This window comes from Pygocentrus nattereri, chromosome 23, assembly GCF_015220715.1.
Source record: "Pygocentrus nattereri isolate fPygNat1 chromosome 23, fPygNat1.pri, whole genome shotgun sequence".
NCBI lineage: Eukaryota > Metazoa > Chordata > Actinopteri > Characiformes > Serrasalmidae > Pygocentrus > Pygocentrus nattereri.
In genome coordinates, this window is record NC_051233.1 from 31829785 (window position 1) to 31853525 (window position 23741).

At 42.0% G+C, this 23741-nt stretch overlaps 1 protein-coding gene across 4 annotated transcripts; it reads right to left on the bottom strand.

Moving 5' to 3' along the window:
- eda2r (ectodysplasin A2 receptor) lies at positions 1-22543 on the bottom strand. Of its 4 annotated transcripts, none has more exons than XM_017682801.1 (9): positions 22464-22543; positions 19989-20072; positions 16835-17028; positions 13658-13743; positions 13056-13223; positions 12559-12663; positions 11804-12001; positions 9985-10277; positions 1-281 (listed from the first exon to the last, which is right to left on the bottom strand). In XM_017682801.1, the coding sequence occupies exons 2-9, from the start codon at positions 20070-20072 to the stop codon at positions 195-197; spliced, it is 1215 nt and encodes a 404-aa protein (XP_017538290.1). In that variant the 5' UTR covers positions 22464-22543; the 3' UTR covers positions 1-194. The 4 variants fall into 4 exon arrangements, with proteins under 4 accessions (XP_017538290.1, XP_017538293.1, XP_017538294.1 ...); XM_017682804.1 differs by having other exon boundaries at positions 273-359; XM_017682805.2 differs by lacking the exon at positions 1-281 and adding an exon at positions 2952-5043.
- Positions 22544-23741: the final 1198 nt, after the last annotated feature.

Consider the following 23741-nt stretch of genomic DNA (forward strand, 5'->3'; position numbering starts at 1 on the left):
TTATATTTAGATATATTTTATTATTCCATAGTAACAGGAAGAACAGGAAAGGTCTCAGAGCTGATTCTGGGTCTGTAGTGCCCTCTACTGTCCACTTTGATTCATTACATCTGTGATCTCCATCCCTGGACCTGCTAAGCTGCCTTCCTGCAGAGATTAGCTCCAACCTGTTTCCAGTAAGATGCCCGGTCCCCTTACCCAAGGCTAATGCATCTGATCCAGCCAATCAGGGACGTGGGAAGAGGCTGATTAGCTGGAGCAGGTGTGGCTGGAACTAGGATCTGCAGAAAGAGTTGGAGGCCACTGTGTTACATCTTCCCACAAATGGATTCTGGATGTCATAGATCAGCGCAGACTACCTACCAAAGTGAGTACACAACTCATTCAGATATGAATATAAAGGGCTGTGCAGAAATGAGAGACCACCCTTTGCGGTCCAAACAGCCATAGAGTGCAAGTCAACTGTACAAGTCAAAAGCTCCAGCAGCACTGCTGTGTCTGATCCACTCAGACCAGCGCAACACACACTAACACACCACCACCATTTCGGTGTTACTGCAGTGCTGAGAATGATCCACCACCCAAACAGTACCTGCTCTGTGGGGGTCCGTGGGGGTCCTGACCACTGAAGAACAGGGTAACAGAGTATCAGAGAAACAGATGGACTACAGTCTGTAACTGTAGAACTACAGAGTGCAGCTATACGGTCAGTGGAGCTGATAAAGTGGACAGTGAGGGTAGAAATGAGGAGGTGGTCATGATGTTCTACCTGACCGGTGTGTATATGTATATATATTTATTTCTGTTCCTATGGAATTCTGATAACCTAATGAGCATTCAGTGCGTGAAATCTGTGGCTGTAACTGAGTTATTGCAGGTAGGACTGCCCAATGGACACTAGAGGGCGCTGCATGTATGAGCTGTAATTCACACAGTAAACATTCAGGTCAATTTACTGTAAAATGTATCTGTCGCTCAAACAGCGTAACAAACACGTTGTGGTCTTATAGTGGAACATTAACCAGGCTGGGAAACGTTCCACAAGCATCAAACATGCTTCTTTTTCTTTAAACGCTTCTGCTCCGTCCAGAGACCCACATTTAGAGTTTGCTACCCTCTTATAAAAGAGCTCTTCGAGGGTTCTATATAGAACCATGAACACTCAAAGAACCCTCTGCATGATGAAAGGGTTGTTTGCATCATGAAGAGGCTCCTCAGACTGATGGAGAGTGTGTTTTATATGGTTTTATAGAACCTTTTTGAACAGGGTTCTATACAGCGCCATAAAGGGCTCCTCTACTGTTACAGGTTTGACATCACAACAACAAAAGAACCCTTTTTTCAAGGGTTCTTTAGTAAAGAAAGTGGTTCCATACAGAACCACAAACACTCAAACAACACATTCTTCAGATTGATGGAGAATGTGTTCTATATGGTTCTGTATGGGACTTTTTTTGAAAAGGGTTCTATATAGAAAGACAAAAACTCAAAGAACGCTCTCCATGATCAAAGGGTTCTTTGCATCCTGAAACGGTTCTTCAGATTGATGTTTTCTGTGGTCCTATATGACACCTTTTTGAAGCTCTGTATAGCACCAAATAGGGTTCTTCTGTTGTTACAGGCTCGACATCATAGAAATAGAACCCTTTCTGGTGCTAAGTAGAACCCTGTTTAAAAAGGTTCTACACACTCTTAAAAAGCATTTTTTAGTGAAGCAAATGGTTCTATATAGAACCAGAAACACTCAAAGAACCCTCTGCATGATGACAGAGTTCTTTGCACCATGAATTGGTTCTTCAGATTGATGGAAAATGTGTTCTATATGGTTCTGCATGGGACTTTTTTTGAAAAGTGTTCTATATAGAACCATGGACATTCAAAGAACCCTCTGCTTGATCAAATAGTTCTTTGCAAAGGGTTCTTCAGATAGATGATGTGTTTTCTATGGTTCTATATGACACCTTTTTGAAAAGGGCTCTGTATGGCACCAAAAAGGGTTCTTCTGTTGTTACAGGCTTGACAACAAACAAACGCTTTTTCAAGGGTTCTTTAGTAACGAAAATGGTTCTATATAGAATCACAAACACTCAAAGAGCCCTCTACACGATCAAAGGGTTCTTTGCATCATGAAAGGACTCTTCGGATCGATGAAGGGCTCTGTAAAGCACCAAAAAAGGGTTCTTCTGTTGTTACAGGCTTGATATCGTCACAACAGAAGAACCCTTATTGGTGCTATATAGAACCCTTTTCAAAATAGTTCTATATTAAAGCATCGACATCACATTCCCCATCGATCTGAAGAGGCTTTTCACCAAGCAAAGAAGCTGTTAATCCTGCAGAGGGTTCTTCGAGTGTCCGTGGTTCAATATAGAACCCTTTTCTTTACTAAAAACCCTTAAAGAGCCATCATATTTAAGAGCGCATGGTGAAGCATCTCGAAACCCATTAAAATGCTGAGCAGAGGAACAGCAGAACATCAGAGTGTTAACAGGTGTTTATGAAACGACAGGAGGTGAGATGTTAACAGTAGTCATCACTTTAAAGAACGCAGAGAAAACTAGACATTCACATCAGTCAAACGCACACAAATGGTTCTAGTTTACAAAACCGTACAAAAATAGCAACTTTCAACAAAAGCCCACAATTCCAGACTGTGTCCTTCGGCTGAAGAAACAAACAAAACTCCCATTTCTGTTGGACATTTAGCACCAGATGATTTTAATAGAGCGCTTGAGATGTAAACTGAGTGATTCAGAGTGGTTCATTACAGTGGTGGTGATGGGAACCAGACGTCGCCATGACTACAACACAAATATAGGCACTTTATTTACTATCCAGAACCACCAGTGAACCTACACGGGTCTTCTGAGTTTTATGTGGAATGTTGGTGATGGAAAATAGTGGAAAATCTGGAATGATCAGTTTTCTTTGGGGACTATTTTTGCCGCACAGCGCCCTGCGTGTGACGTATCCCTCCACCATGAATGGAGTTTAAGGCCAAAACCTTCTCTAAACTCTCATAAAACCGCGTCTCAGTCTTTGGTATTTTGGTACTCTTTTAGAGGGGGACGTCTGGTTCCCATCACCACCACTGTGAACGGTTCTGATTCAGGTAGGTTCTCTAAAGCGGAGCACCAAACCACTCTGAATGACCTTGTTTACTAATTCGTTAATGATGCATGTTAATTATTAGTGAATTGTAAACTGGTAATAGCAAAGTAAACAACTGTCAGCAGTAAAAAACAAATATACAAGCAAAGAAAACTACATTTTCACTTTCAATATGAAAAAATAATGTAGGGCCATGAAGCTAAAAGGTGTGTAAAGTGGTGTTTTGTTTACTCACAGGAAGTAAAAGCAATAGTGTAAACTAGAACAACTGATCATAAACCGTTAAATCTGACCTGAAGCTCGTCCATTTCAGACCTCTTTTAATGCCTGAACATCTGTCTAGACTGGTGGTTATAAATGAATACCATTCAACACAAATACAGAAAACTCCAGAAGTAACTAAAGGACAAAGAATTCAGACGTTTGTTCCCAGACATTTACCCCACGTTCACAATAGTGGTGATTTGTAGCTGCCATTTAGCGACAAATGACAAGTTTTTATTGCCTCAATGCTGTGCAAATAATGAAACCGTCAAAATCTGGGGTCTCAAACTATCAGGGGTCTCAAAACACTTCCCTATTTTCATCTGATGGTTGACTTACTCTCAGACGTTGTGTCTGATTCTCCAACATAAACAGAGGTCGAAGCCCAAATGTTAAAATAGCCACTGTGTTCCTTTAACAAAACCTTTTACTAGCAAGGTGTACCTAATAAAGTGGCCAGTGAGTGTAATTGTACTGTAAAGTGTAAGTTTACTTGACTTCACTGAACAATATTATATTTATTCACCTATTATATTTACCTTTCATAGTTATAATTCATACTTGGAAAAAATACCCATATTTTAGTTTATGTTAGGTAAAACTTTTTCACGTCGACCCTCTTTAGAGAAGACCACCTGGCCAGTGGTCTCCAGGTGAGCCAAGATTGAGATCCCTTGACTAACAACAAATTCCTCCAACCAATCGACACAGGGTTGTCTGAAGTCCCCGGTCCCTCTTGACTTTTTATTGTTACTGGCATTTCATTCTCACTTCTAACATCATTGTGCAAAAAATGCGAATTTAAACTACGAAACTTCGAGAACTGCAGCGGATATTTTTGTCAGAGGCTCGACAGCAAAACAGCAGCATCGAACGCGCTTTCAAGAGGGCGAGATTAGCGACTGGTTGCCTCCCAGTGTGACGAGTGTGGGGTTTGTGAAACCATGTCTCACCCTGCTAGTGTTGATGTTAGCGATTCTAGCTCTAAACATTAGCATGAAGCTTTTAATGCTGACCCAAATTCCTGAAACCGGTTTCGCTCGAGTTCCTCACCGTCTGGCTTCGTTGCTCTCTTAGCTTAACAAACAGATATAATGTGTTTCAATGTATCTCCAGTTGGGAGGATGAGCTAAAGGTGCTAAAGAGTGACTTTTTAGCGGGCTGTGATTGGCTGAATGCGTTAGCATTATGCTGGAGGCCCAGCATATTTAGCCTGCAGCCCGCTAGCACGTAGCACAGTCAGACGCTTGTGGAGATTTGAAAGTAAAGGGTTAAAAACTACAGTTACTCAGCCATTTGAACAGCTAGCTTGTTGTGTCTTAAGGGCAGCGTTTGCCCCCTCAGCGCTACGGCCGGCGTCGACGCTTCTGATTCTGGAGCTTTGGCTAAAACCGTTAGCCATGTTTGTAGCATATTGGCTGATTAGCAGCAGGGCGTCAACTCTCTGGACTTTTCCGAGCGCCTGCAGTAAATCCGGAACAGTTAGCAGAGTGGTGGACGACAGGAAATAAAACAGATGCTCAAAACCCTGAAGTGCGGACAAAATGTCAGACGGTATTCCCAGCTGCAGCGCCACCTTCTGGTAGTTGTTTACTCCGGGAAACACAGGGTCCAGCTTCAGCGCCAGAGATTTCACCAGCCAGGGAGGAAGAGAGCCTACATGCATTCCTGAAATTCAACAAGACAATGACTTAAGCAGAAGTGGAGCTAAATAAGTTTTATCTGTAATCTAAATCATTAGGAAAGTGATTTTAATCCAGTATGAATCTGCAGTGTGATTTTAAAATCACTCCACAATTATTACAGTCAGACTGTAAAACTACACACTGCAGATTCACACTGGATTAAAATCTCTCCACAATTATTACAGTCAGACTGTAAAACTACACACTGCAGATTCATACTGGATTAAAATCTCTCCACAATTATTACAGTCAGACTGTAAAACTACACACTGCAGATTCATACTGGATTAAAATCTCTCCACAATTATTACAGTCAGACTGTAAAACTACACACACTTCAGATTCATACTGGATTAAAATCACTCCACAATTATTACCGTCAGACTGTAAAACTACACACTGCAGATTCATACTGGATTAAAATCACTCCACAATTATTACAGTCAGACTGTAAAACTACACACACTGCAGATTCATACTGGATTAAAATCACTCCACAATTATTACAGTCAGACTGTAAAACTACACACACTGCAGATTCATACTGGATTAAAATCACTCCACAATTATTACCGTCAGACTGTAAAACTACACACTGCAGATTCATACTGGATTAAAATCTCTCCACAATTATTACCGTCAGACTGTAAAACTACACACTGCAGATTCATACTGGATTAAAATCTCTCCACAATTATTACCGTCAGACTGTAAAACTACACACTGCAGATTCATACTGGATTAAAATCACTCCACAATTATTACCGTCAGACTGTAAAACTACACACTGCAGATTCATACTGGATTGAAATCACTCCACAATTATTACAGTCAGACTGTAAAACTACACACTGCAGATTCATACTGGATTAAAATCACTCCACAATTATTACAGTCAGACTGTAAAACTACACACTGCAGATTCATACTGGATTAAAATCACTCCACAATTATTACAGTCAGACTGTAAAACTACACACACTGCAGATTCATACTGGATTAAAATCACTATCATTGTTACTGTCTGACTGTGTGAATAAAGCCTGTACTTACAGAACAAACCAGGAGGTAAACTAATCCAGCTCCAATAAAACTTTAACTCTCTCTCTGTCTCTCAACCACCCACCCAAAGAAACTTTCACACTCAGTCCCATCCATCTGTCAGTCACTGAGCTGTTGTGAGTCATGAGTAGAAGCTGGGAGAGCTGTCAGCACAAGTTTTACACCAGCACTCTCATCACTGCTGAAAGAGGGTGAAGTTTACAGACGTCTTCCATTGAAAGCTGCTTGCATAAGGACTTTATTACAGACGCATCAGCAGCGAGCAGCGCTTAAGCAGTTATGAACAGCCCGGGAACATAATCACAAGATGATATGAGATGTTTCTGGAAGTAAATTTCAGTGTGGAGCTGATAAAATGGACAATCAGCATAAAAACAAGGAGGTGGTCATGATGTTATGCCTACACTGACCAGAACATTATACTCACTGTCCACTTTATCAGCTCCGCTGACCGTATAGTTCCACTCTGTAGTTCTACAGTTACAGACTGTAGTCCATCTGTTTCTCTGATACTCTGTTACCCTGTTCTTCAGTGGTCAGGACCCCCATGGACCCTCACAGAGCAGGTACTGTTTGGGTGGTGGGTCATTCTCAGCACTGCAGTAACACTGACGTGGTGGTGGGGTGTTAGTGTGTGTTGTGCTGGTCTGAGTGGATCAGACAGCAGTGCTGCTGGAGTTTTTAAACACCTCAGTGTCGCTGCTGGACTGAGAATAGTCCACCAACCAAAAATATCCAGCCAGCAGCGTCCTGTGGGCAGCGTCCAGTGGGCAGCGTCCTGTGACCACTGATGAAGGACTAGAGGATGACCAACACAAACTGTGCAGCAGCAGATGAGCTGTCGTCTCTGACTTTACATCTACAAGGTGGACCGACAAGGTAGGAGTGTCTAATAGAGTGGACAGTGAGTGGACACAGTGTTTAAAACTGATCTGATCCCCTCGTACCAGCACAACACACACTAACACAGCACCACCACGTCAGTGATACTGCAGTACTGAGAATGATCCAGTAGAAATATAGACACAAAACTTCAGGAAGTTTGAAGATGTCAATCTTCCATAGGAGTGATGAGTCATCACTGTCAGAGCAAAAACTTAAATATCCATTTTTGTCCTTTTTTTGTGTTTGTTTGTTTATTTTTGTTTATCAGCTATGTCAAACTTGTGCCAAACGGACCAAAGGAAATAGCACAACATGACTTAAGGTAAAAAAGGTTTATATTACTCCTTTATAGACCTCCTGTATCCCTAAATGTCCAGGGCCCACCACTCAGTCAGTTTGCATAGACGTCCCTGTAGTTGATGAATAATAAGCTTCAGTATATAATAAATCGAATATTTTAAGGGGTTTGGATTGAATTAGTTTTTGTTCTTAAAGTGAAATGACGCTTTGTTTAATATTACTTTTTTTTTTTTCACTTTTAGGTCCTTGATGTTAACAAAACCTCATTCACACAACCAGAACAGACTCGGTTTATATCACAATACCTACATTTAGAGCCGGTTATTCATTCAGCCTAATGAGAAACTGTAGAACGGACTCGGTTTATATCACAATACCTACATTTAGAGACGGTTATTCATTCAGCCTAATGAGAAACTGTAGAACGGACTCGGTTTATATCACAATACCTACATTTAGAGTCGGTTATTCATTCAGTCTAATGAGAAACTGTAGAACAGACTCGGTTTATATCACAATACCTACATTTAGAGTCGGTTATTCATTCAGTCTAATGAGAAACTGTAGAACTGACTCGGTTTATATCACAATACCTACATTTAGAGTCGGTTATTCATTCAGTCTAATGAGAAACTGTAGAACAGACTCGGTTTATATCACAATACCTACATTTAGAGTCGGTTATTCATTCAGCCTAATGAGAAACTATAGAACGGACTCGGTTTATATCACAATACCTACATTTAGAGCCGGTTATTCATTCAGCCTAATGAGAAACTGTAGAACGGACTCGGTTTATATCACAATACCTACATTTAGAGTCGGTTATTCATTCAGCCTAATGAGAAACTGTAGAACAGACTCGGTTTATATCACAATACCTACATTTAGAGTCGGTTATTCATTCAGTCTAATGAGAAACTGTAGAACGGACTCGGTTTATATCACAATACCTACATTTAGAGTCGGTTATTCATTCAGCCTAATGAGAAACTGTAGAACGGACTCGGTTTATATCACAATACCTACATTTAGAGTCGGTTATTCATTCAGTCTAATGAGAAACTGTAGAACGGACTTGGTTTATATCACAATACCTACATTTAGAGCCGGTTATTCATTCAGCTTAATGAGAAACTGTAGAACGGACTCGGTTTATATCACAGTACCTACATTTAGAGTCGGTTATTCATTCAGTCTAATGAGAAACTGTAGAACGGACTCGGTTTATATCACAATACCTACATTTAGAGACGGTTATTCATTCAGCCTAATGAGAAACTGTAGAACGGACTCGGTTTATATCACAATACCTACATTTAGAGACGGTTATTCATTCAGTCTAATGAGAAACTGTAGAACAGACTCGGTTTATATCACAATACCTACATTTAGAGTCGGTTATTCATTCAGTCTAATGAGAAACTGTAGAACAGACTCGGTTTATATCACAATACCTACATTTAGAGTCGGTTATTCATTCAGCCTAATGAGAAACTGTAGAACAGACTCGGTTTATATCACAATACCTACATTTAGAGCCGGTTATTCATTCAGCCTAATGAGAAACTGTAGAACAGACTCGGTTTATATCACAATACCTACATTTAGAGTCGGTTATTCATTCAGCCTAATGAGAAACTGTAGAACGGACTCGGTTTATATCACAATACCTACATTTAGAGTCGGTTATTCATTCAGCCTAATGAGAAACTGTAGAACGGACTCGGTTTATATCACAATACCTACATTTAGAGCCGGTTATTCATTCAGCTTAATGAGAAACTGTAGAACGGACTCGGTTTATATCACAGTACCTACATTTAGAGTCGGTTATTCATTCAGTCTAATGAGAAACTGTAGAACAGACTCGGTTTATATCACAATACCTACATTTAGAGCCGGTTATTCATTCAGTCTAATGAGAAACTGTAGAACGGACTCGGTTTATATCACAATACCTACATTTAGAGTCGGTTATTCATTCAGCCTAATGAGAAACTGTAGAACAGACTCGGTTTATATCACAATACCTACATTTAGAGCCGGTTATTCATTCAGTCTAATGAGAAACTGTAGAACGGACTCGGTTTATATCACAATACCTACATTTAGAGCCGGTTATTCATTCAGTCTAATGAGAAACTGTAGAACGGACTCGGTTTATATCACAATACCTACATTTAGAGTCGGTTATTCATTCAGCCTAATGAGAAACTGTAGAACGGACTCGGTTTATATCACAATACCTACATTTAGAGTCGGTTATTCATTCAGTCTAATGAGAAACTGTAGTACGGACTCGGTTTATATCACAATACCTACATTTAGAGTCGGTTATTCATTCAGTCTAATGAGAAACTGTATAACAGACTCGGTTTATATCACAATACCTACATTTAGAGTCGGTTATTCATTCAGTCTAATGAGAAACTGTAGAACGGACTCGGTTTATATCACAATACCTACATTTAGAGTCGGTTATTCGTTACCACACATTATATATATATATATATATATATATTATTACTCTCCTAGTTTGCGCAACATGAGTGAGTTTACTGAGTGAACATCTAACACATGTGTGTGTTTGTGTGTGTATGTGTGTGTGTGTCTGTGTGTGTGTCTGAGGACGCAGGGCCGTGTGAGAGTGTGTATCCTGAAAAACACTAATTACCAGGGTGACACTTCTGGCAGCAGCAGCGTCTCCACAACTGCTCCTCCTCTCTCCAACACTCTCTCCATCTTTCATGCCTCCCTTCTCTCCTCCGCCTCCTCCCCCTGTTTCTCTCTCTCCGCACTGGACGGAGTGCGTGGTGGAGGGAAGCCCATCCTCTGTTTGTGTAGACGCCTGGAGATCCAGAGATAAGGAGGTTTTCAAGTCCAGCTCGGAGCACTCTATGGGAGCGTGATAACCCCAGGCCGACTCCTGCTCCACTGCACAATGCCGCCCCCTGCTGGTCAGGTCATCTGCAAAGGTGAAAAACGGTGATATGTTCAGAAAACAAAACTAAGTGCTAGTTACTCGTGTCCAAATCCCACCAGCTAGCTTCGTCTCCTTTTATTACATGACGCTAACAAGACATGAGACACGTGAAGCTTCACCACATCTTTTCAAACTGCAGCTAAACACGAAATCTATGGAGTTCAACGATCTTGGAGCAGAATGCTAAATGCCAAGTGTTGCATCAGCACCAGCCTATGTTGCCTAGCAGCGTATTGAGTAATTGGGGGAGTACCATTCTGCCCAATCAGAAGGAGGCAGCACAATTATGATCTCATATATATGGATATGAAAGACTGGGGCATCACCTGCGATCCAATTCATGATCTCCAGACAGTTGAGTTAACACTTTAATGAGTTTAAAAGCAAACAGATGACATTTGGTGAGTTTGTGTAGCCTTCACAGTAACAACACTTACAGTTGTCCAGGGCAGCTTTAGCAGGTCAGAAATTTGATGAACTGACCTCAAAGGTGTCATTCTGTTACAGTACCACTCTAAGGCCCCATCCAGCCACCAAAGAAATCCACAAATGTGAGAATTTTCTCCTTTAAAAGATTACGATAACCATCATATTGCCTTCGTTTAATGTCGTTTCAGTACATCACGGTCCTTTTCTTCATAACAAGCATAGAAAGTTGCTAGTAGTTTGCTGATGTCTCAGTAGCTAGAAATTTTCTGTTTCACCTTCAACCTCCATTTAAGGCGGAACGGGAAAATTCTAACAAGAATCTGGTGAATATCTGACTTCAGCTTCATATCACTGAAGAATTTACGGTGGGTGATGATAAATAATTGCCCCCCTCTTTGAAACCATATGGTGCCCTAAATGTAACTAAAGCCCAGCAGTGAGGAACTGAACTTTCCCCTCCTCTGCTGTCCCTGCAGACGGGCAGGGTCGCCTACAGAGCGGCGCTAGTAGCTGTTGATGCTCTTTTTATTAGAGGGTACCACTTCACAGAGGAAGATTTCAACCACTGCCCTGCAACTCAGTTCCAAGGTGCAACACTCAAAAACAAGCGGTAGGGGAAAAATGAGAAATGGGGTTGGGCCTAAAAGTCTCAGAGCTCTTCACTACTGCTAGACTTTGACTAAGGAGGTTGCATCATTTTATTTCATTATAATCTGCAGTCCTTTAGGCCACCAGCAAGTACTGTACAGATATGATAAATAGAAACTAGGAAAAGTACGAAATATACGGGAGGTACAAATATTGAGTGTGGCTAAAGTAGCTTAACTCATTAATTAGGGGATCTGTCCACATACTTTTGGCCATATAAATCATATGTGTATCAAAGCACCAGCCAAAGCATGAATATGAATGTCATTAGCCTATATTCCTTGTGTTTATTGGCCCTCGTTGATTGTTTTTAAATTGATACCATGAAAAAAGTGAGTCACTGCACTCAGCAAAACCTGGCAAGTGCTTTCACTGTTCCTGTGTTAATTATGATAAAAACGGACTAAATAATGAACGACATTTTGGGCCGTACATGAACTCATGGACCAGCTCAGGCCTGAAGGGATGTCAGGTGACCCGGCTGCCTGGGAGACGACCCCAGACGTGTCACTGCAGTTGGAGCTGCTTTGCAGACGCAGCGACTCAGATGCGGTACAGTGAGCTGGGCAGGGGCTAGGGGTTGTCGCCATAGAGACGAAACCAGGGCAGGTCGAGGACTCGAGGCATGATTCTGCAAAAGAACAGTGATAATGATGATGATGATGATGATAATTGTCGGAAGAAAACCTTGTATCTCCAAAACGGTGAGTTTACAGGAGAAGGAAAAAACCTACTTTACTTTTAATGAAAGTCAATGGAACCAGAATATTTACCAAGTCATTCTGGGCCGTTTCTTTTGGTCGCATCATCATGAAATTTACGGACAATGTAAAGGGCAAAAGGCATTTTCAAATTATGTCAAAAACTGAAAAACGGCAAAAATGGAGATACGAGGTTTTCTTCAGACCACAGTGATTTTTTTTAATATACATACATACATTTCTTTGTTTTACAGCTTTGTGTTATTAGCTCAAAGCTTTGAAGTACAGCACTAACATTATTCTAATACAATTTTATATATTCATCTAGTTTTGTATTATATTTTTAGACGTTTCCCTAAATTCTGCATATAGACTGAGATTCTAAACAGTAGTGTATGTTTATATTAAACATGTTTCCAATAATGCACATTATTTCCTTTGAAATGCTGTTGTAAAATCTTTCACAATTCAGACGGGACGCTCTTACCCGAAGCCTCAACATCGGCTGACTGGGTCACTCTGTGCTCAGTTGCAGTGGAAACAGAGGAAGCTGCGAGGTCACGGTGACCGAGGCCAGGCGATGATAAACAGCCTGGGAGAAGACTTCCATTAAGTTTAATGTACTACACGGGAAAGTATAAGAGACTGTGTATGTATGTGTTTACGTGAGTGTCCGTTTGTACATCGCTGCTCTAAGAAAACCTCGTATCTCCATTTTGGTCATTTTTCAGTTTTTGACACAATGTGAAAGTGCCTGCTGCTCTTGACGTAGTTTGTAAATTTCATGATGAATGGACCAAAAGAAACGGCCTAAAATGACTTTGAAAAAAGTCTGGTTCCATTGACTTCCTTTAAAAGTAAAGTAGGTTTTTTCATTCTCTTGTAAAATGACCATTTCAGAGATGTGAGGTTTTGTTCTGACAGCAGTGATATATATACGTGTGTGTGTGTGTGTGTGTGTGTGTAGGGGTGTGTGTGTCTCACCTCTGAACATGTTTCTGAATGAGCTGAATCCTTTGTACATTAAAACCACAATGACAAACAAAAAGGTCACCATGGCAACTGCTGCCACACAGGCAGTCGTCATGACAGCGACATTGTGGGGCGGGGCCTCCGAGCTCCAGACGTTTCCTAATTCACCCCCTTCACTTCCTGCCAAACAACACATTCAGTTGCACCTTTAGGAAAACAGACAGAGACAAACAGACAGAGAGAGGAAGACAGCAGAGAGAGGGAGACAGAGACAGATAGAGGGGGACAGAGAGAGACAGAGAGAGGGAGACAGAGAGAAGGAGACAGCAGAGAGAGGGAGACATCAGAGAGCGGGAGACAGAGAGAGGGAGACAGAGAGGGGGACAGAGAGAGGGAGACAGAGAGAGAGGGACAGAGAGGGAGACAGAGAGGGGGACAGAGAGAGGGAGACAGAGAGAGAGGGACAGAGAGGGAGACAGAGAGAGAGGGACAGAGAGGGAGACAGCAGAGAGAGAGAGACAGCAGAGAGAGAGAGAGGGGGGGACAGAGAGAGGGAGACAGAGAGGGGGACAGAGAGAGGGAGACAGAGAGAGAGACAGAGAGTGTCTCCTTACTACACTGTGTGTTTCTGAAGGGGGCGGGGCCACAGGGCAGACACTCCCAATCCTGGAGTCCGTCCAATCGTCTTTTACTGTAGAATCTTGGCAGGGAAACAGGATAAAAGGTCAAATTAAGAGATGAATATTCATCATTCATTGATTAATAATTAATATTCATCATTAAATTATTAATAAGGGTAAACTCAGTACTAAGTGCATGTTTTGGCCAAATGAAAATTCTCTGGTTATTTTCAAACAAAAAAATCCAAAAACCTGCTGTATTACTCTCTGTGTCCCACTGCATGAGCAGATCGTTTATTTAAATTGTTAATAGGTTTTATTACAATTCAGAATCGTGTAAAAGTGAATCAAATCCAAACACTATTCCCCAAAAGTTGGTAGAATGTTGAAACACTGCTGTGAAGATTTGATTGCATTCAGCCACAACAGTATTAGTGTGGCCAGGTACTGAACTTGGATGATCAGTTCTGGACAGTGAAGTTATGAAGGAGGGAAAGCAACAACGCTCAATGTTTGTTTATGGAGAAAGTCCCACCCCTCAATAAGGAAAGCCATTAAACTCACTAGATACACAGCAAGCAGGGAAAGCCCCCCTTATGGATGAGGTCCGTGTAAACAGACAGTCTAAACAACCCAAAAAACCTACGTTTTTTGCATTATTGAGCACTCCAACTCATCCCAGAAGTACTGGATGGAGCTGTAAGGGCCCACAAGTTGGGTGAGGCATCACAGGTTCAGGGAACGCCAATTCCCAGGAGCCCTCAGGCCCAAATCAGGCCCAAACTGGCACACCTGTGGACACCTCTACTTAAGGCCATGGCAATCAGCTGGCCCTTTGTCAGGCCTGTGTAGAGGGGTGACCGGTACGGTGCTCAGCCCAGGTTGGTGATTAAACAAAAAGAAAAGGCTGGAAAAACATAAGGGAGAAATCGGCCCAAGACTACTTAAAAGACAAAAAGAAGGCGTAAACAAGAAACGGCTCCAAGCCAAACAAAGTTTTTGTTCTACAAAGAACGAAACGGGTAATAAAAACATAAAACCAACTTCCGCTCATCACCACAGAGGAAGTGTTTTTATATTCTGATTGATCTTTTATTTTACATTTCTATCTCGGCCTTCATTTGAGCTCACTTCTATCAGCATCCCCTTTGTTTGCCCTTTCCCGCCATTTTTCAATTTTCGTTTGTGTTTTTCACGTTTTTGCCTGTGCTTCCCGGTGGCACAGTGGAAACTCCTCGGGACCCTGTTCAGTACATCAACGGTTCAAGCCTGGCTCTGAGTCGCCTCACCCCAATGGGCACAATGACCCAGGTCACACTCCATCACCTCAACAAACTCATTTAAGACCCTTTCTCACTGGTTCCTCTCCGCACTTGGGTCTGCCTCCCTACCGCCCCGTAACAGGAGCTCCATCGCAATGCGGGGGGGGGGGGGTGTTATACCCCGTAGACCATGCTTGGCACTGGACCTGCTGACCTTAAGCCCACAGTGTTCTATTGGCTGTCAAGGCTTTTCTGTTGGTGAAACATTTGGACCCATTTTAAGTTTGTGCCACAGAGGAAACAAACACACACAGAAAAAACCTCCTTTACTCCACACAAAACAGGCAGAGGGTGAAAACAGACAGGCTAGTCTCCACTTTGGAAAAGTGAAAGCAGCGTAGGGAGCATCATCACTCAGGAGCTGGAACTGCGAGTGCTTCCTCACTTATTGCAGATGTTTAGAGCCCAGGTTGAGCTGCTTTTGGAGATGCTATCACTATCCGTGACAAAGCAGAGGACAAACTCATCTTTTTTGACATTTGTGGAAAAGTTATAGGTGCTGGGACTTGGCTGATCCACCAACTCTTATCTATTAGAACATGTTAGGAAAAAAGGGGACGAAAAATAAGCTTTCAACTCAATGAAGCTTTCTACTCAATGAAGCTTTCTACTCAATGTATTTTTGTTTTGTCTTTCATATTAATTTAAGACTCTCTCTTTAAAACTATAAACAAGGACCAAAATAAACAATAAACAACAACAGCCGTGCTTATGTCAGTTCTAATTCTCTAGTCATCATTAAGTATTATATAAAGTGTGTGTGTGTGTGTGTGTGTGTGTGTGTGTATATATATACGGTGTCGTTTTTCAGTTTTGTACATAATTTGGAAACGCTTATTGGAAATGATTTGGTATTGTGTGTAAATTTCATGATGAATGAACCAAAGAAAACGGCCCAAAAGGCCCAAAATTCTGGTTCCATCGACTCACATTAAAAGTAAAGTATGTTCTTGCCTTCTCCTGGAATGTTACCATTTTGGAGATTTTTCTTCCGACAACGGCGAAATATACACCGATCAGCCATACCTGACCAGTGTCTACACTATATTCCCAAAGGTTTTCACTCCCCCATCCAAATCACTGAATTCAGGTGTTCCAGTCACTTCCATGGCCACAGGTGTATAAAGCCGAGCCCCTCGGCCTGCAGACTGCTTCTACAGACATTAGTGGAAGATGGTATTATAGTGATATTATAACAAAGTGACAAGCAGAGCTGCTGGAGTGTTTAAACACCTCAGTGTCGCTGCTGGACTGAGAACAGTCCACTAACCAAAAATCTCCAGCCACCAGCGTCCTGTGGGCAGCGTCCTGTGGGCAGCGTCCTGTGGGCAGCGTCCTGTGACCACTGATGAAGGACTAGAGGATGACCAACACAAACTGTGCAGCAGCAGATGAGCTGTCGTCTCTGACTTTACATCTACAAGGTGGACCGACCAGGTAGGAGTGTCTAATAGAGTGGACAGTGAGTGGACACAGGGTTTAAAAACTCCAGCAGCACTGCTGTGTCTGATCCACTCGTACCAGCACAACACACACTAACACACCACCACCACGTCAGTGTTACTGCAGTGTTGAGAATGACCCACCACCCAAATAGTACCTGCTCTGTGGGGGTCCATGGGGGTCCTGACCACTGAAGAACAGGGTAAAAGGGGGCTAACAAAGTATCAGAGAAACAGATGGACTACAGTCTGTAATTGTAATGTAATGTAGTGACCTCTTCAACCCTCCCTGCCAAAAAAAAATCAAGACCTGAATTCAAAGGGAAGTAAGTGCCTCTGGAGTCAACAATACACACATTTAGAGTGTGTGTGTGTGTGTGTGTGTGTGTGTGTGTGTGTGTGCATACCCGGGCAGGCAGTTTCCACACGCTGCGTTGTGTGTGCGTGTGCAGGGTGTAACTTCCTTTCTGTTGAGGCGTCTGCAGGTTTGACACATCCGGCAGGAGTGAGAACCCCATTCACCTTTAAACCAGCGCTCCTCGCACTGCACACACACAGTGGAGACCCCCACAGCAGAGACCCCCACACCGTATCCACACTCCTGAACACAAAAAGTATATACATATACATTCAAATAGACAAACATCCACATTCACACAGCACATTCAGTGAATCCTGAACGGAAATGAATGGAATGGAATTCCTTCTGCTGCGTCCCAAACCACGTTTTAGGACAGTGAACAGAAAACAGGAAAGGATTAGAAGTGCACAGGGAGACAGTCCAGCGGCCCTGGTGGCTGATTGTAGCTCTGCTGTCTTTAGCGTAAGTTCACATTAAACTAAATAGCTTTTTACATATTTCCTGATTAAAGACACATTTATGGAGTTTTTCTGTGACATTTACAAAACACCTCTTAGCTCTGCATGTTGTCACTGTCCAAAGAAAACCAAGTATCGCCAAAATAGTAACTTTACAGAAGAAGCCCTATAACGTTCTTTGCTTGCAATCTAAGTTGATGTAAAGGGATTTTATTTGAAGCAATTTTGGAGCATTTCTATTGGTCCAATCATCATAAAACCTCCACACAATTTAAAGCACAGCTGCTGGGCTTAAATGATGCACGCACACACACCTCCTAAGCCGCTTCTCCTTCTGGGTCGCAGGGGGTGCTGGAGACTATCTTAGCTGTCATTGGGTGGAGAGGATACAGGACAGGACACACAGACACCTTCACTCACAATAGGGACAATTTACCATGTCTAATTGGTCTGCATGTCATTGGACTGTGGAAGGAAACCAGAGAACCCACTCATAAAAGATCCTGGTCCCCCGGCCAGGGAATTGAACCCAGGCCCTTCTTGCTGCGAGCACTACCTTTCTTCTTTCTGGAGAAGTGGGTGAACCCACTGAGAAACCCACTCAGAAAGGACCCTGGTCCCCTGGCCGGGGAATCGAACACAGACCCTTCTTGCTGCAAGCACTACCCTTCTCCTTCTGGAGAAGTGGGTAAACCCACTGAGAAACCCACTCAGAAAGGACCCTGGTCCCCTGGCCAGGGAATCGAACTCAGACCCTTCTTGCTGCAAGCGCTATCCTTCTCCTTCTGGAGAAGTGGGTGAACCCACTGAGAAACCCACCCAGAAAGGACCCTGGTCCCCTGGCCAGGGAATCGAACTCAGACCCTTCTTGCTGCAAGCGCTACCCTTCTCGTTCTGGAGAAGTGGGTGAACCCACTCAGAAACCCACTCAGAAAGGACCCTGGTCCACTGCCGGGTAATCAAACCCAGGCCCTTCTTGCTGACAGCACTACCCTTCTCCTTCTGGAGAAGTGGGTGAACCCACTCAGAAACCCACTCAGAAAGGACCCTGGTGCCCTGGCCGGATAATCAAACCCAGGCCCTTCTTGCTGACAGCACTACCCACTGTGCCGCCCCTCAAACAATGCACGTAGCAAGGCTGATACTTGCTTCTTCAGCTTCTTTTTAGGAACATTTGTTCTACATTTAAGGCACCTGAATGTAACTGACAAGATGGCAAGCGACCAGAGAAACCCACAAATGTGAGAATGTATGATAAATTACGATAACCGCCTATTATCTCAGTCTAATGCCGTCTTGATGTATTATGGTCCTTTTCTTCATAACAAACATTAAAAAAAACGTTTGTAGGGCTAATGTCTTGATAGCTAGCTGGCTAAGTTTCCCATTCCACCTTAAATGGTGCATCAGTTCATTCTGGCACCTCAGGCATCAGAGCTGCAGCACGATTTATGGTGGAATGGAAAATCTGAACAAGATGCTGGTGAATGAAAAACATAATGTAGGAGCTTATTATTTAAAAACTTTGGCTGTTTCTTCTCCAATGACTTAAATAAAAGTATAAAACTGTATGATACACAGTCAGGCAAGAGACTCTGTTACTATCTTCACGTTTACTATTAATCGTAGTTGTAGCAGTAGCTGTAGCTAAGCTACGAATCAAGATGATTAATTGCAGGTTTAACCACAAGAAGGCACTTTCGGTTAAAGCTCTAAGAACATTGCTGAGGGAAAACACTTAACCCGCAGTTTAGGATGATGGATTTACACATTAATCCAGCCATTCTCATTATTATTTCCACAGCAGCTGCATGGAGCAGGGCCGATATTGGCCACCGGTTCTGACTAGCTGTGTCCATGTGACTGGACTGGACTCTTCATTTGTTCCAGTTGGGCACAAAACTCTGGAGAAGAAAAACCTTTAGACATGTAAGCCCAATCCCATTTCACCCCTGCCAACTTAGCCCTTTGCACATTCATGCCTAGGGGTAGGGTGTCCCGATTTTTGTTGAAGTAGAAGGGTTGAGTGAAGTGTTAGGGCTACATGGCCCTCCAAACGTAGTGTTAGGAGAAAAAAAGAAACTGGCAAGGTGGCAAGTGACCAAAGAAACCCACAAATGTGAGAATTTTCTTGTTAAAAATTACAATAACCATCATAAAATCTTAGTTTAATGCCATCGTTATGGTCCTTTTCTTCATAACAAGCATTGAAAAACACCAGTAGTGCTGATGTCTCGGTAGCTAAGCTCGCAAAACTTCCCATCCCACCTTAAATGGTGTAGCAGTTCATTCTGGCACCTCTGGCTACTCCATTTAAGGTGGATCGGGAAAATTCAAACAACAATCTGGAGAATATCTGACTTCAGCTTCACATCACTGAAGAATTAGGGGGGGTGATAATAAATAACTGCCCCCCTCTTTGAAGGCGTATGATCCCTAAATGTAACTAAAGCCCAGCAGTGAGGAGCTGAACTTTCCCCTCCTCTGCTGTCCCTGCAGACGGGCAGGGTCGCCCACAAAGCAGCGCTAGTAGCTGTTAATGAAGTGATGCTGTTTTTATTTAAGGGGCCCATTTCAGAGGGAAGATCTCAGCCAATGCCCTGTAACTCAGTTCCAAGGAGCAAGGAGACCCTCGAAAACAAGGGGTAGGGGGGAAATGAGGACTGGGGTTGTGCCTGAGTGAATGTCAGAGCTGTAGTGTGTTTTAAACAGTGACGGGATGAAAGTGCTGCACTATCTCACCTGTTTCAGCTCCTGGCCCGGTGGGCACTGCTGACACCTGTGGCATTCACCATGAAGGTAATATTCACCCTCTGCACAATTCATCTCCAGGGAGAGAGAGAGAAAGAGACACATATTAAGACACGTTGTCATGTATTTACGTAATTGCAGAAATAACAAACTGGAAAAGTTCATGATCAAATTAGTCTCTAATGATGTTTTGCTTGTTTGGCTGTTTTTATGTCTCTATTCCAAAATGTTGCCTCAGGGTAAATAACCCATTTTCCTTCCTTTACAATGACATGATACACATGTAATGACAATGAATGGCTTAATACTGAAAGAAGGCGTATAAATAAACACAGTAAATCTCTTACTGCATCACACAATTGTCCATTTTCACAAATGATTTATAAGAAATTTCTGCTTCTGTTGCCTAGAAGCAACGTTCTAGCGTAAGATTCAGCTGGTAAACTGGTTAGACTGTCATGTTTTACTTGTGTCATCAGTTTTGTTTGGAAAATGAAAGCATATTCTGATCAGCTCAGAAGTGACTGGGTCCTTTTTGCAAGCACGGTTTAGTAACTGCCAACTGTAGGTCTGCGTTTGGAGTTTTTTTTAGCATTTAAACACCACCGAAACCTGTGGTCCAAAAATCCAGAAATCTGGATAAAATTTTTGTTTTCCACTTACAATTCTGAATCGTGTCTTTCCAGTGTTGCACACTGGACCTCGTGTTGCCTTAAGGCACTTTCCATCACTCAAACACCATCAGGCAGTAGTGCATTTTCAGTCACTGCCTCAAAACCATCACGAAACTGCTACAGACCTTACTGGTATACTGAAAGCACGGCTAAACATTCTGACGGGCTCTCAATCGGAAACACAGGGACGTCTCGTTCTGACATCTACATCGATTAATATATTTTGGGACACAAGCGAAGGATTCAGAGCGAGTTATGGGCTTTACTGGTAACCCTTTGCTGTTTGTGTGAACAGTTTTCAGAAATACACTTACTGTTGTGCAAATGTTCACCATGATTCGAAAAACGCACCATGACAGAAAAACGCTCATGAAGCGATATGTAACCCTCTACTCTCACATGATGAGAGCAATTAAAAAATATTCCATTCACTTTTCTGGTATAAAATGATCCTTGATTTATTTTTTCAGGCCTGTTCATTAAATGTAAAAATATTTAAACAAAAAATAAAGGCGTACTGGGGTCCTTCTGGAATATGTTGCCTTGAGGCAACATTGTGCAACGATGAAAAGAAATGATACAGAGCTGTGTTCCCTGAAGTGGTGAAATCTGGCTTGTGACTGGCTAAATCCATTCCACTGTCCTGCACTGTTGCTTGTAGGCAACAAACACATTTCTGTAAATTCTCATGAAAAGAATTGATACTAAATGTTAAAAAAAGAGGTTAAAATGTGGAATAAGAGAAACTGGCTTTCTCAAACGGTCCCCTGTTTAGACGTTAATCTTTAAATGTGTACATTATTGTAATGTGAGGAAAATTAGCTAGTTTGTTGCCCTGAGGCAACTTTGTGCAATAGAGGGTCAAACAGGCTTAAATCATTTTTTTCTCTTTTGCAATGAATGTGATTATTTGAGAAACAATATTGGTTCGGTTGCTTTTTCCTACATGAGATGATGTTTCTAGGTTGATCAGACGAGCCATTTTAACACCGTAGATACACAGATAGACGGATAATCCGGTAACAAAAGCAAAGAAAGAAAGAAGCAAATCGCGGCTGTTGGAAGAAAACCTCGTATCTCCATTTTTGTTGGTTTTCAGTTTTTGACATAATTTAAAAATACCTGTCGTTCTTTACATTGTGTGTAAATTTCATGATGAAAGGACCAAAAGAAACGGAGACTGACTTGGACAAAAAGTCTGGATCCACTGACTTCCATTAAAAGTAAAGCAGGTTTTTCCTTCTCTTGTGACCGTTTTGGAGATGCGAGGTTTTGTTCAGCGAGATACATGAATGAATATGTAAACAGAGGCAGGCGGTGCAGCTCAGGGCCTGCAGTGCGTGCAGTGCGGGCTTTCAGACCCAAACTGTCCACACACACTAATATTATTAGGTCAGCTCAATTCATTACAGCACAAACTGTTAGAGTGTGTGTGTGTGAGTGTGTGTGTCTGTGTGAGTGTGTCTGTGAGTGTGTGTGTGAGTGTGTGTGTGAGAGTGTGTGTGTCTGTGTGAGTGTGTGTGTGTGTGTCTGTGAGTGTGTGTGAGAGAGAGAGAGAGAGAGTTTGTGTGTGTGTGTGTGTGTGTGTGTGTGTCCAGTCAGTGCTGTTTACAGGACACACTGTAATATAGAGCTGGAGGTCCTCGTGCAGCGCGAGCTTCTCCTCGCCGCTCTAACTCAGCCGCGCGCTCGCTGTGATCGGTGAGCTCGTGCCTGCTTCGCGCTGCCGTGTCCGTTTTCACCACAAAGCAGAGAAACTCCTCATTAAACCCGCAATGAACTATATTCTTACCTCGTTCCCACCAGAAACCAGAGTCCTGCTGCCCGCTCAGCCTCCGCTGCCTCCGCTGCCTCTCTCTCTCTCTCTCTCTCTCTCGCGCTCTCTCTCTCTCCCCCACACGCGCTCTCTCTCTCTCCCCCACACGCGCTCTATGGCATGCCTCGACATGTCCCCGCGCTGCTGTCCGCGAGCGCATTAACGCATAAATTGTGCATAAATATAAATATATATACACTGGAATATATATATATATATATATATATATACAACCTCTCTCTGTATATGTATATATATATATATATAACCTGTCTCTCTCTCTCTCTCTCTCTCTCTGTATATGTATATATATATATATATATATATATATATATATATATATATATATATATATATATATACAGAGAGAGAGAGAGAGAGAGAGAGACAGGTTTTATATATATATATATATATATATATATATATATATATATATATATATATACACACAGAGAGAGAGAGAGAGGTTATATATATATATATATATATATATACAGAGAGAGAGACAGGTTTTATATATATATATATATATATATATATAAAACCTGTCTCTCTCTCTGTATATATATATATATATATATATATATATATAACCTCTCTCTCTCTCTCTCTCTCTCTCTCTCTCTCTCTCTCTCTCTCTCTCTCTGTATATATATCCTCCTGACTACCAGGGAAAAGAAAAGTTTAAAAATCTTTGTTTTTTTTTACTTCCCCAAATGTTTTAAGGTAAATGAAGACATTGACAACATTTACAATTTTTTTTTTTTATTTTAAAGATATAATGTGTCCACTACAGTGGACATGGGAAGTTCAAACATGTGAAATAGAACGATATTCAAACTATTAAATCTAAATGAAAATAGCAAAAAATCCATTAAAAAGTCCTTAAAACTTAAGCACATAAATTAGTAAGACTTTCAACATCATTGCTTTTTTGTTTGTGCTGCTATTTTTGTTATCGTTATGCCGTGATCCTTCGTGATCTTTGATGTTTTTCTGATTCATGGGGTATGATATTTCAAAAAGCAATTCCCCTTCTTAGAGACACACAGAAACACCTTGCACTTGGTGCACATCACATAGGTCTTGCTCTTGCAACCAGTTTGGCGACATCTTGATGCATGTGTTTCATCTACCATCTGAGGGAGATGGGCGGCCCCATAGTATCTCAGAGCAGCATTCGGCTGTGGCTTCCACTTTTGGCGTTCGGCGGTGGGAGTGTAGTCTTCATCACTGTCACTTGCAACTCCTGCT

Excerpts from the sequence above, each read along its gene's own strand:
- eda2r (XM_017682801.1), bottom strand. The coding sequence starts at position 20,072 with ATGAATTGTGCAGAGGGTGAATATTACCTTCATGGTGAATGCCACAGG. Across the intron at positions 17,029-19,988 it reads CGGGCCAGGAGCTGAAACAG|GAGTGTGGATACGGTGTGGG; the intron begins GTGAGATAGTGC and ends TTTTGTGTTCAG. Across the intron at positions 12,002-12,558 it reads AGCCGATGTTGAGGCTTCGG|AATCATGCCTCGAGTCCTCG; the intron begins GTAAGAGCGTCC and ends GTTCTTTTGCAG.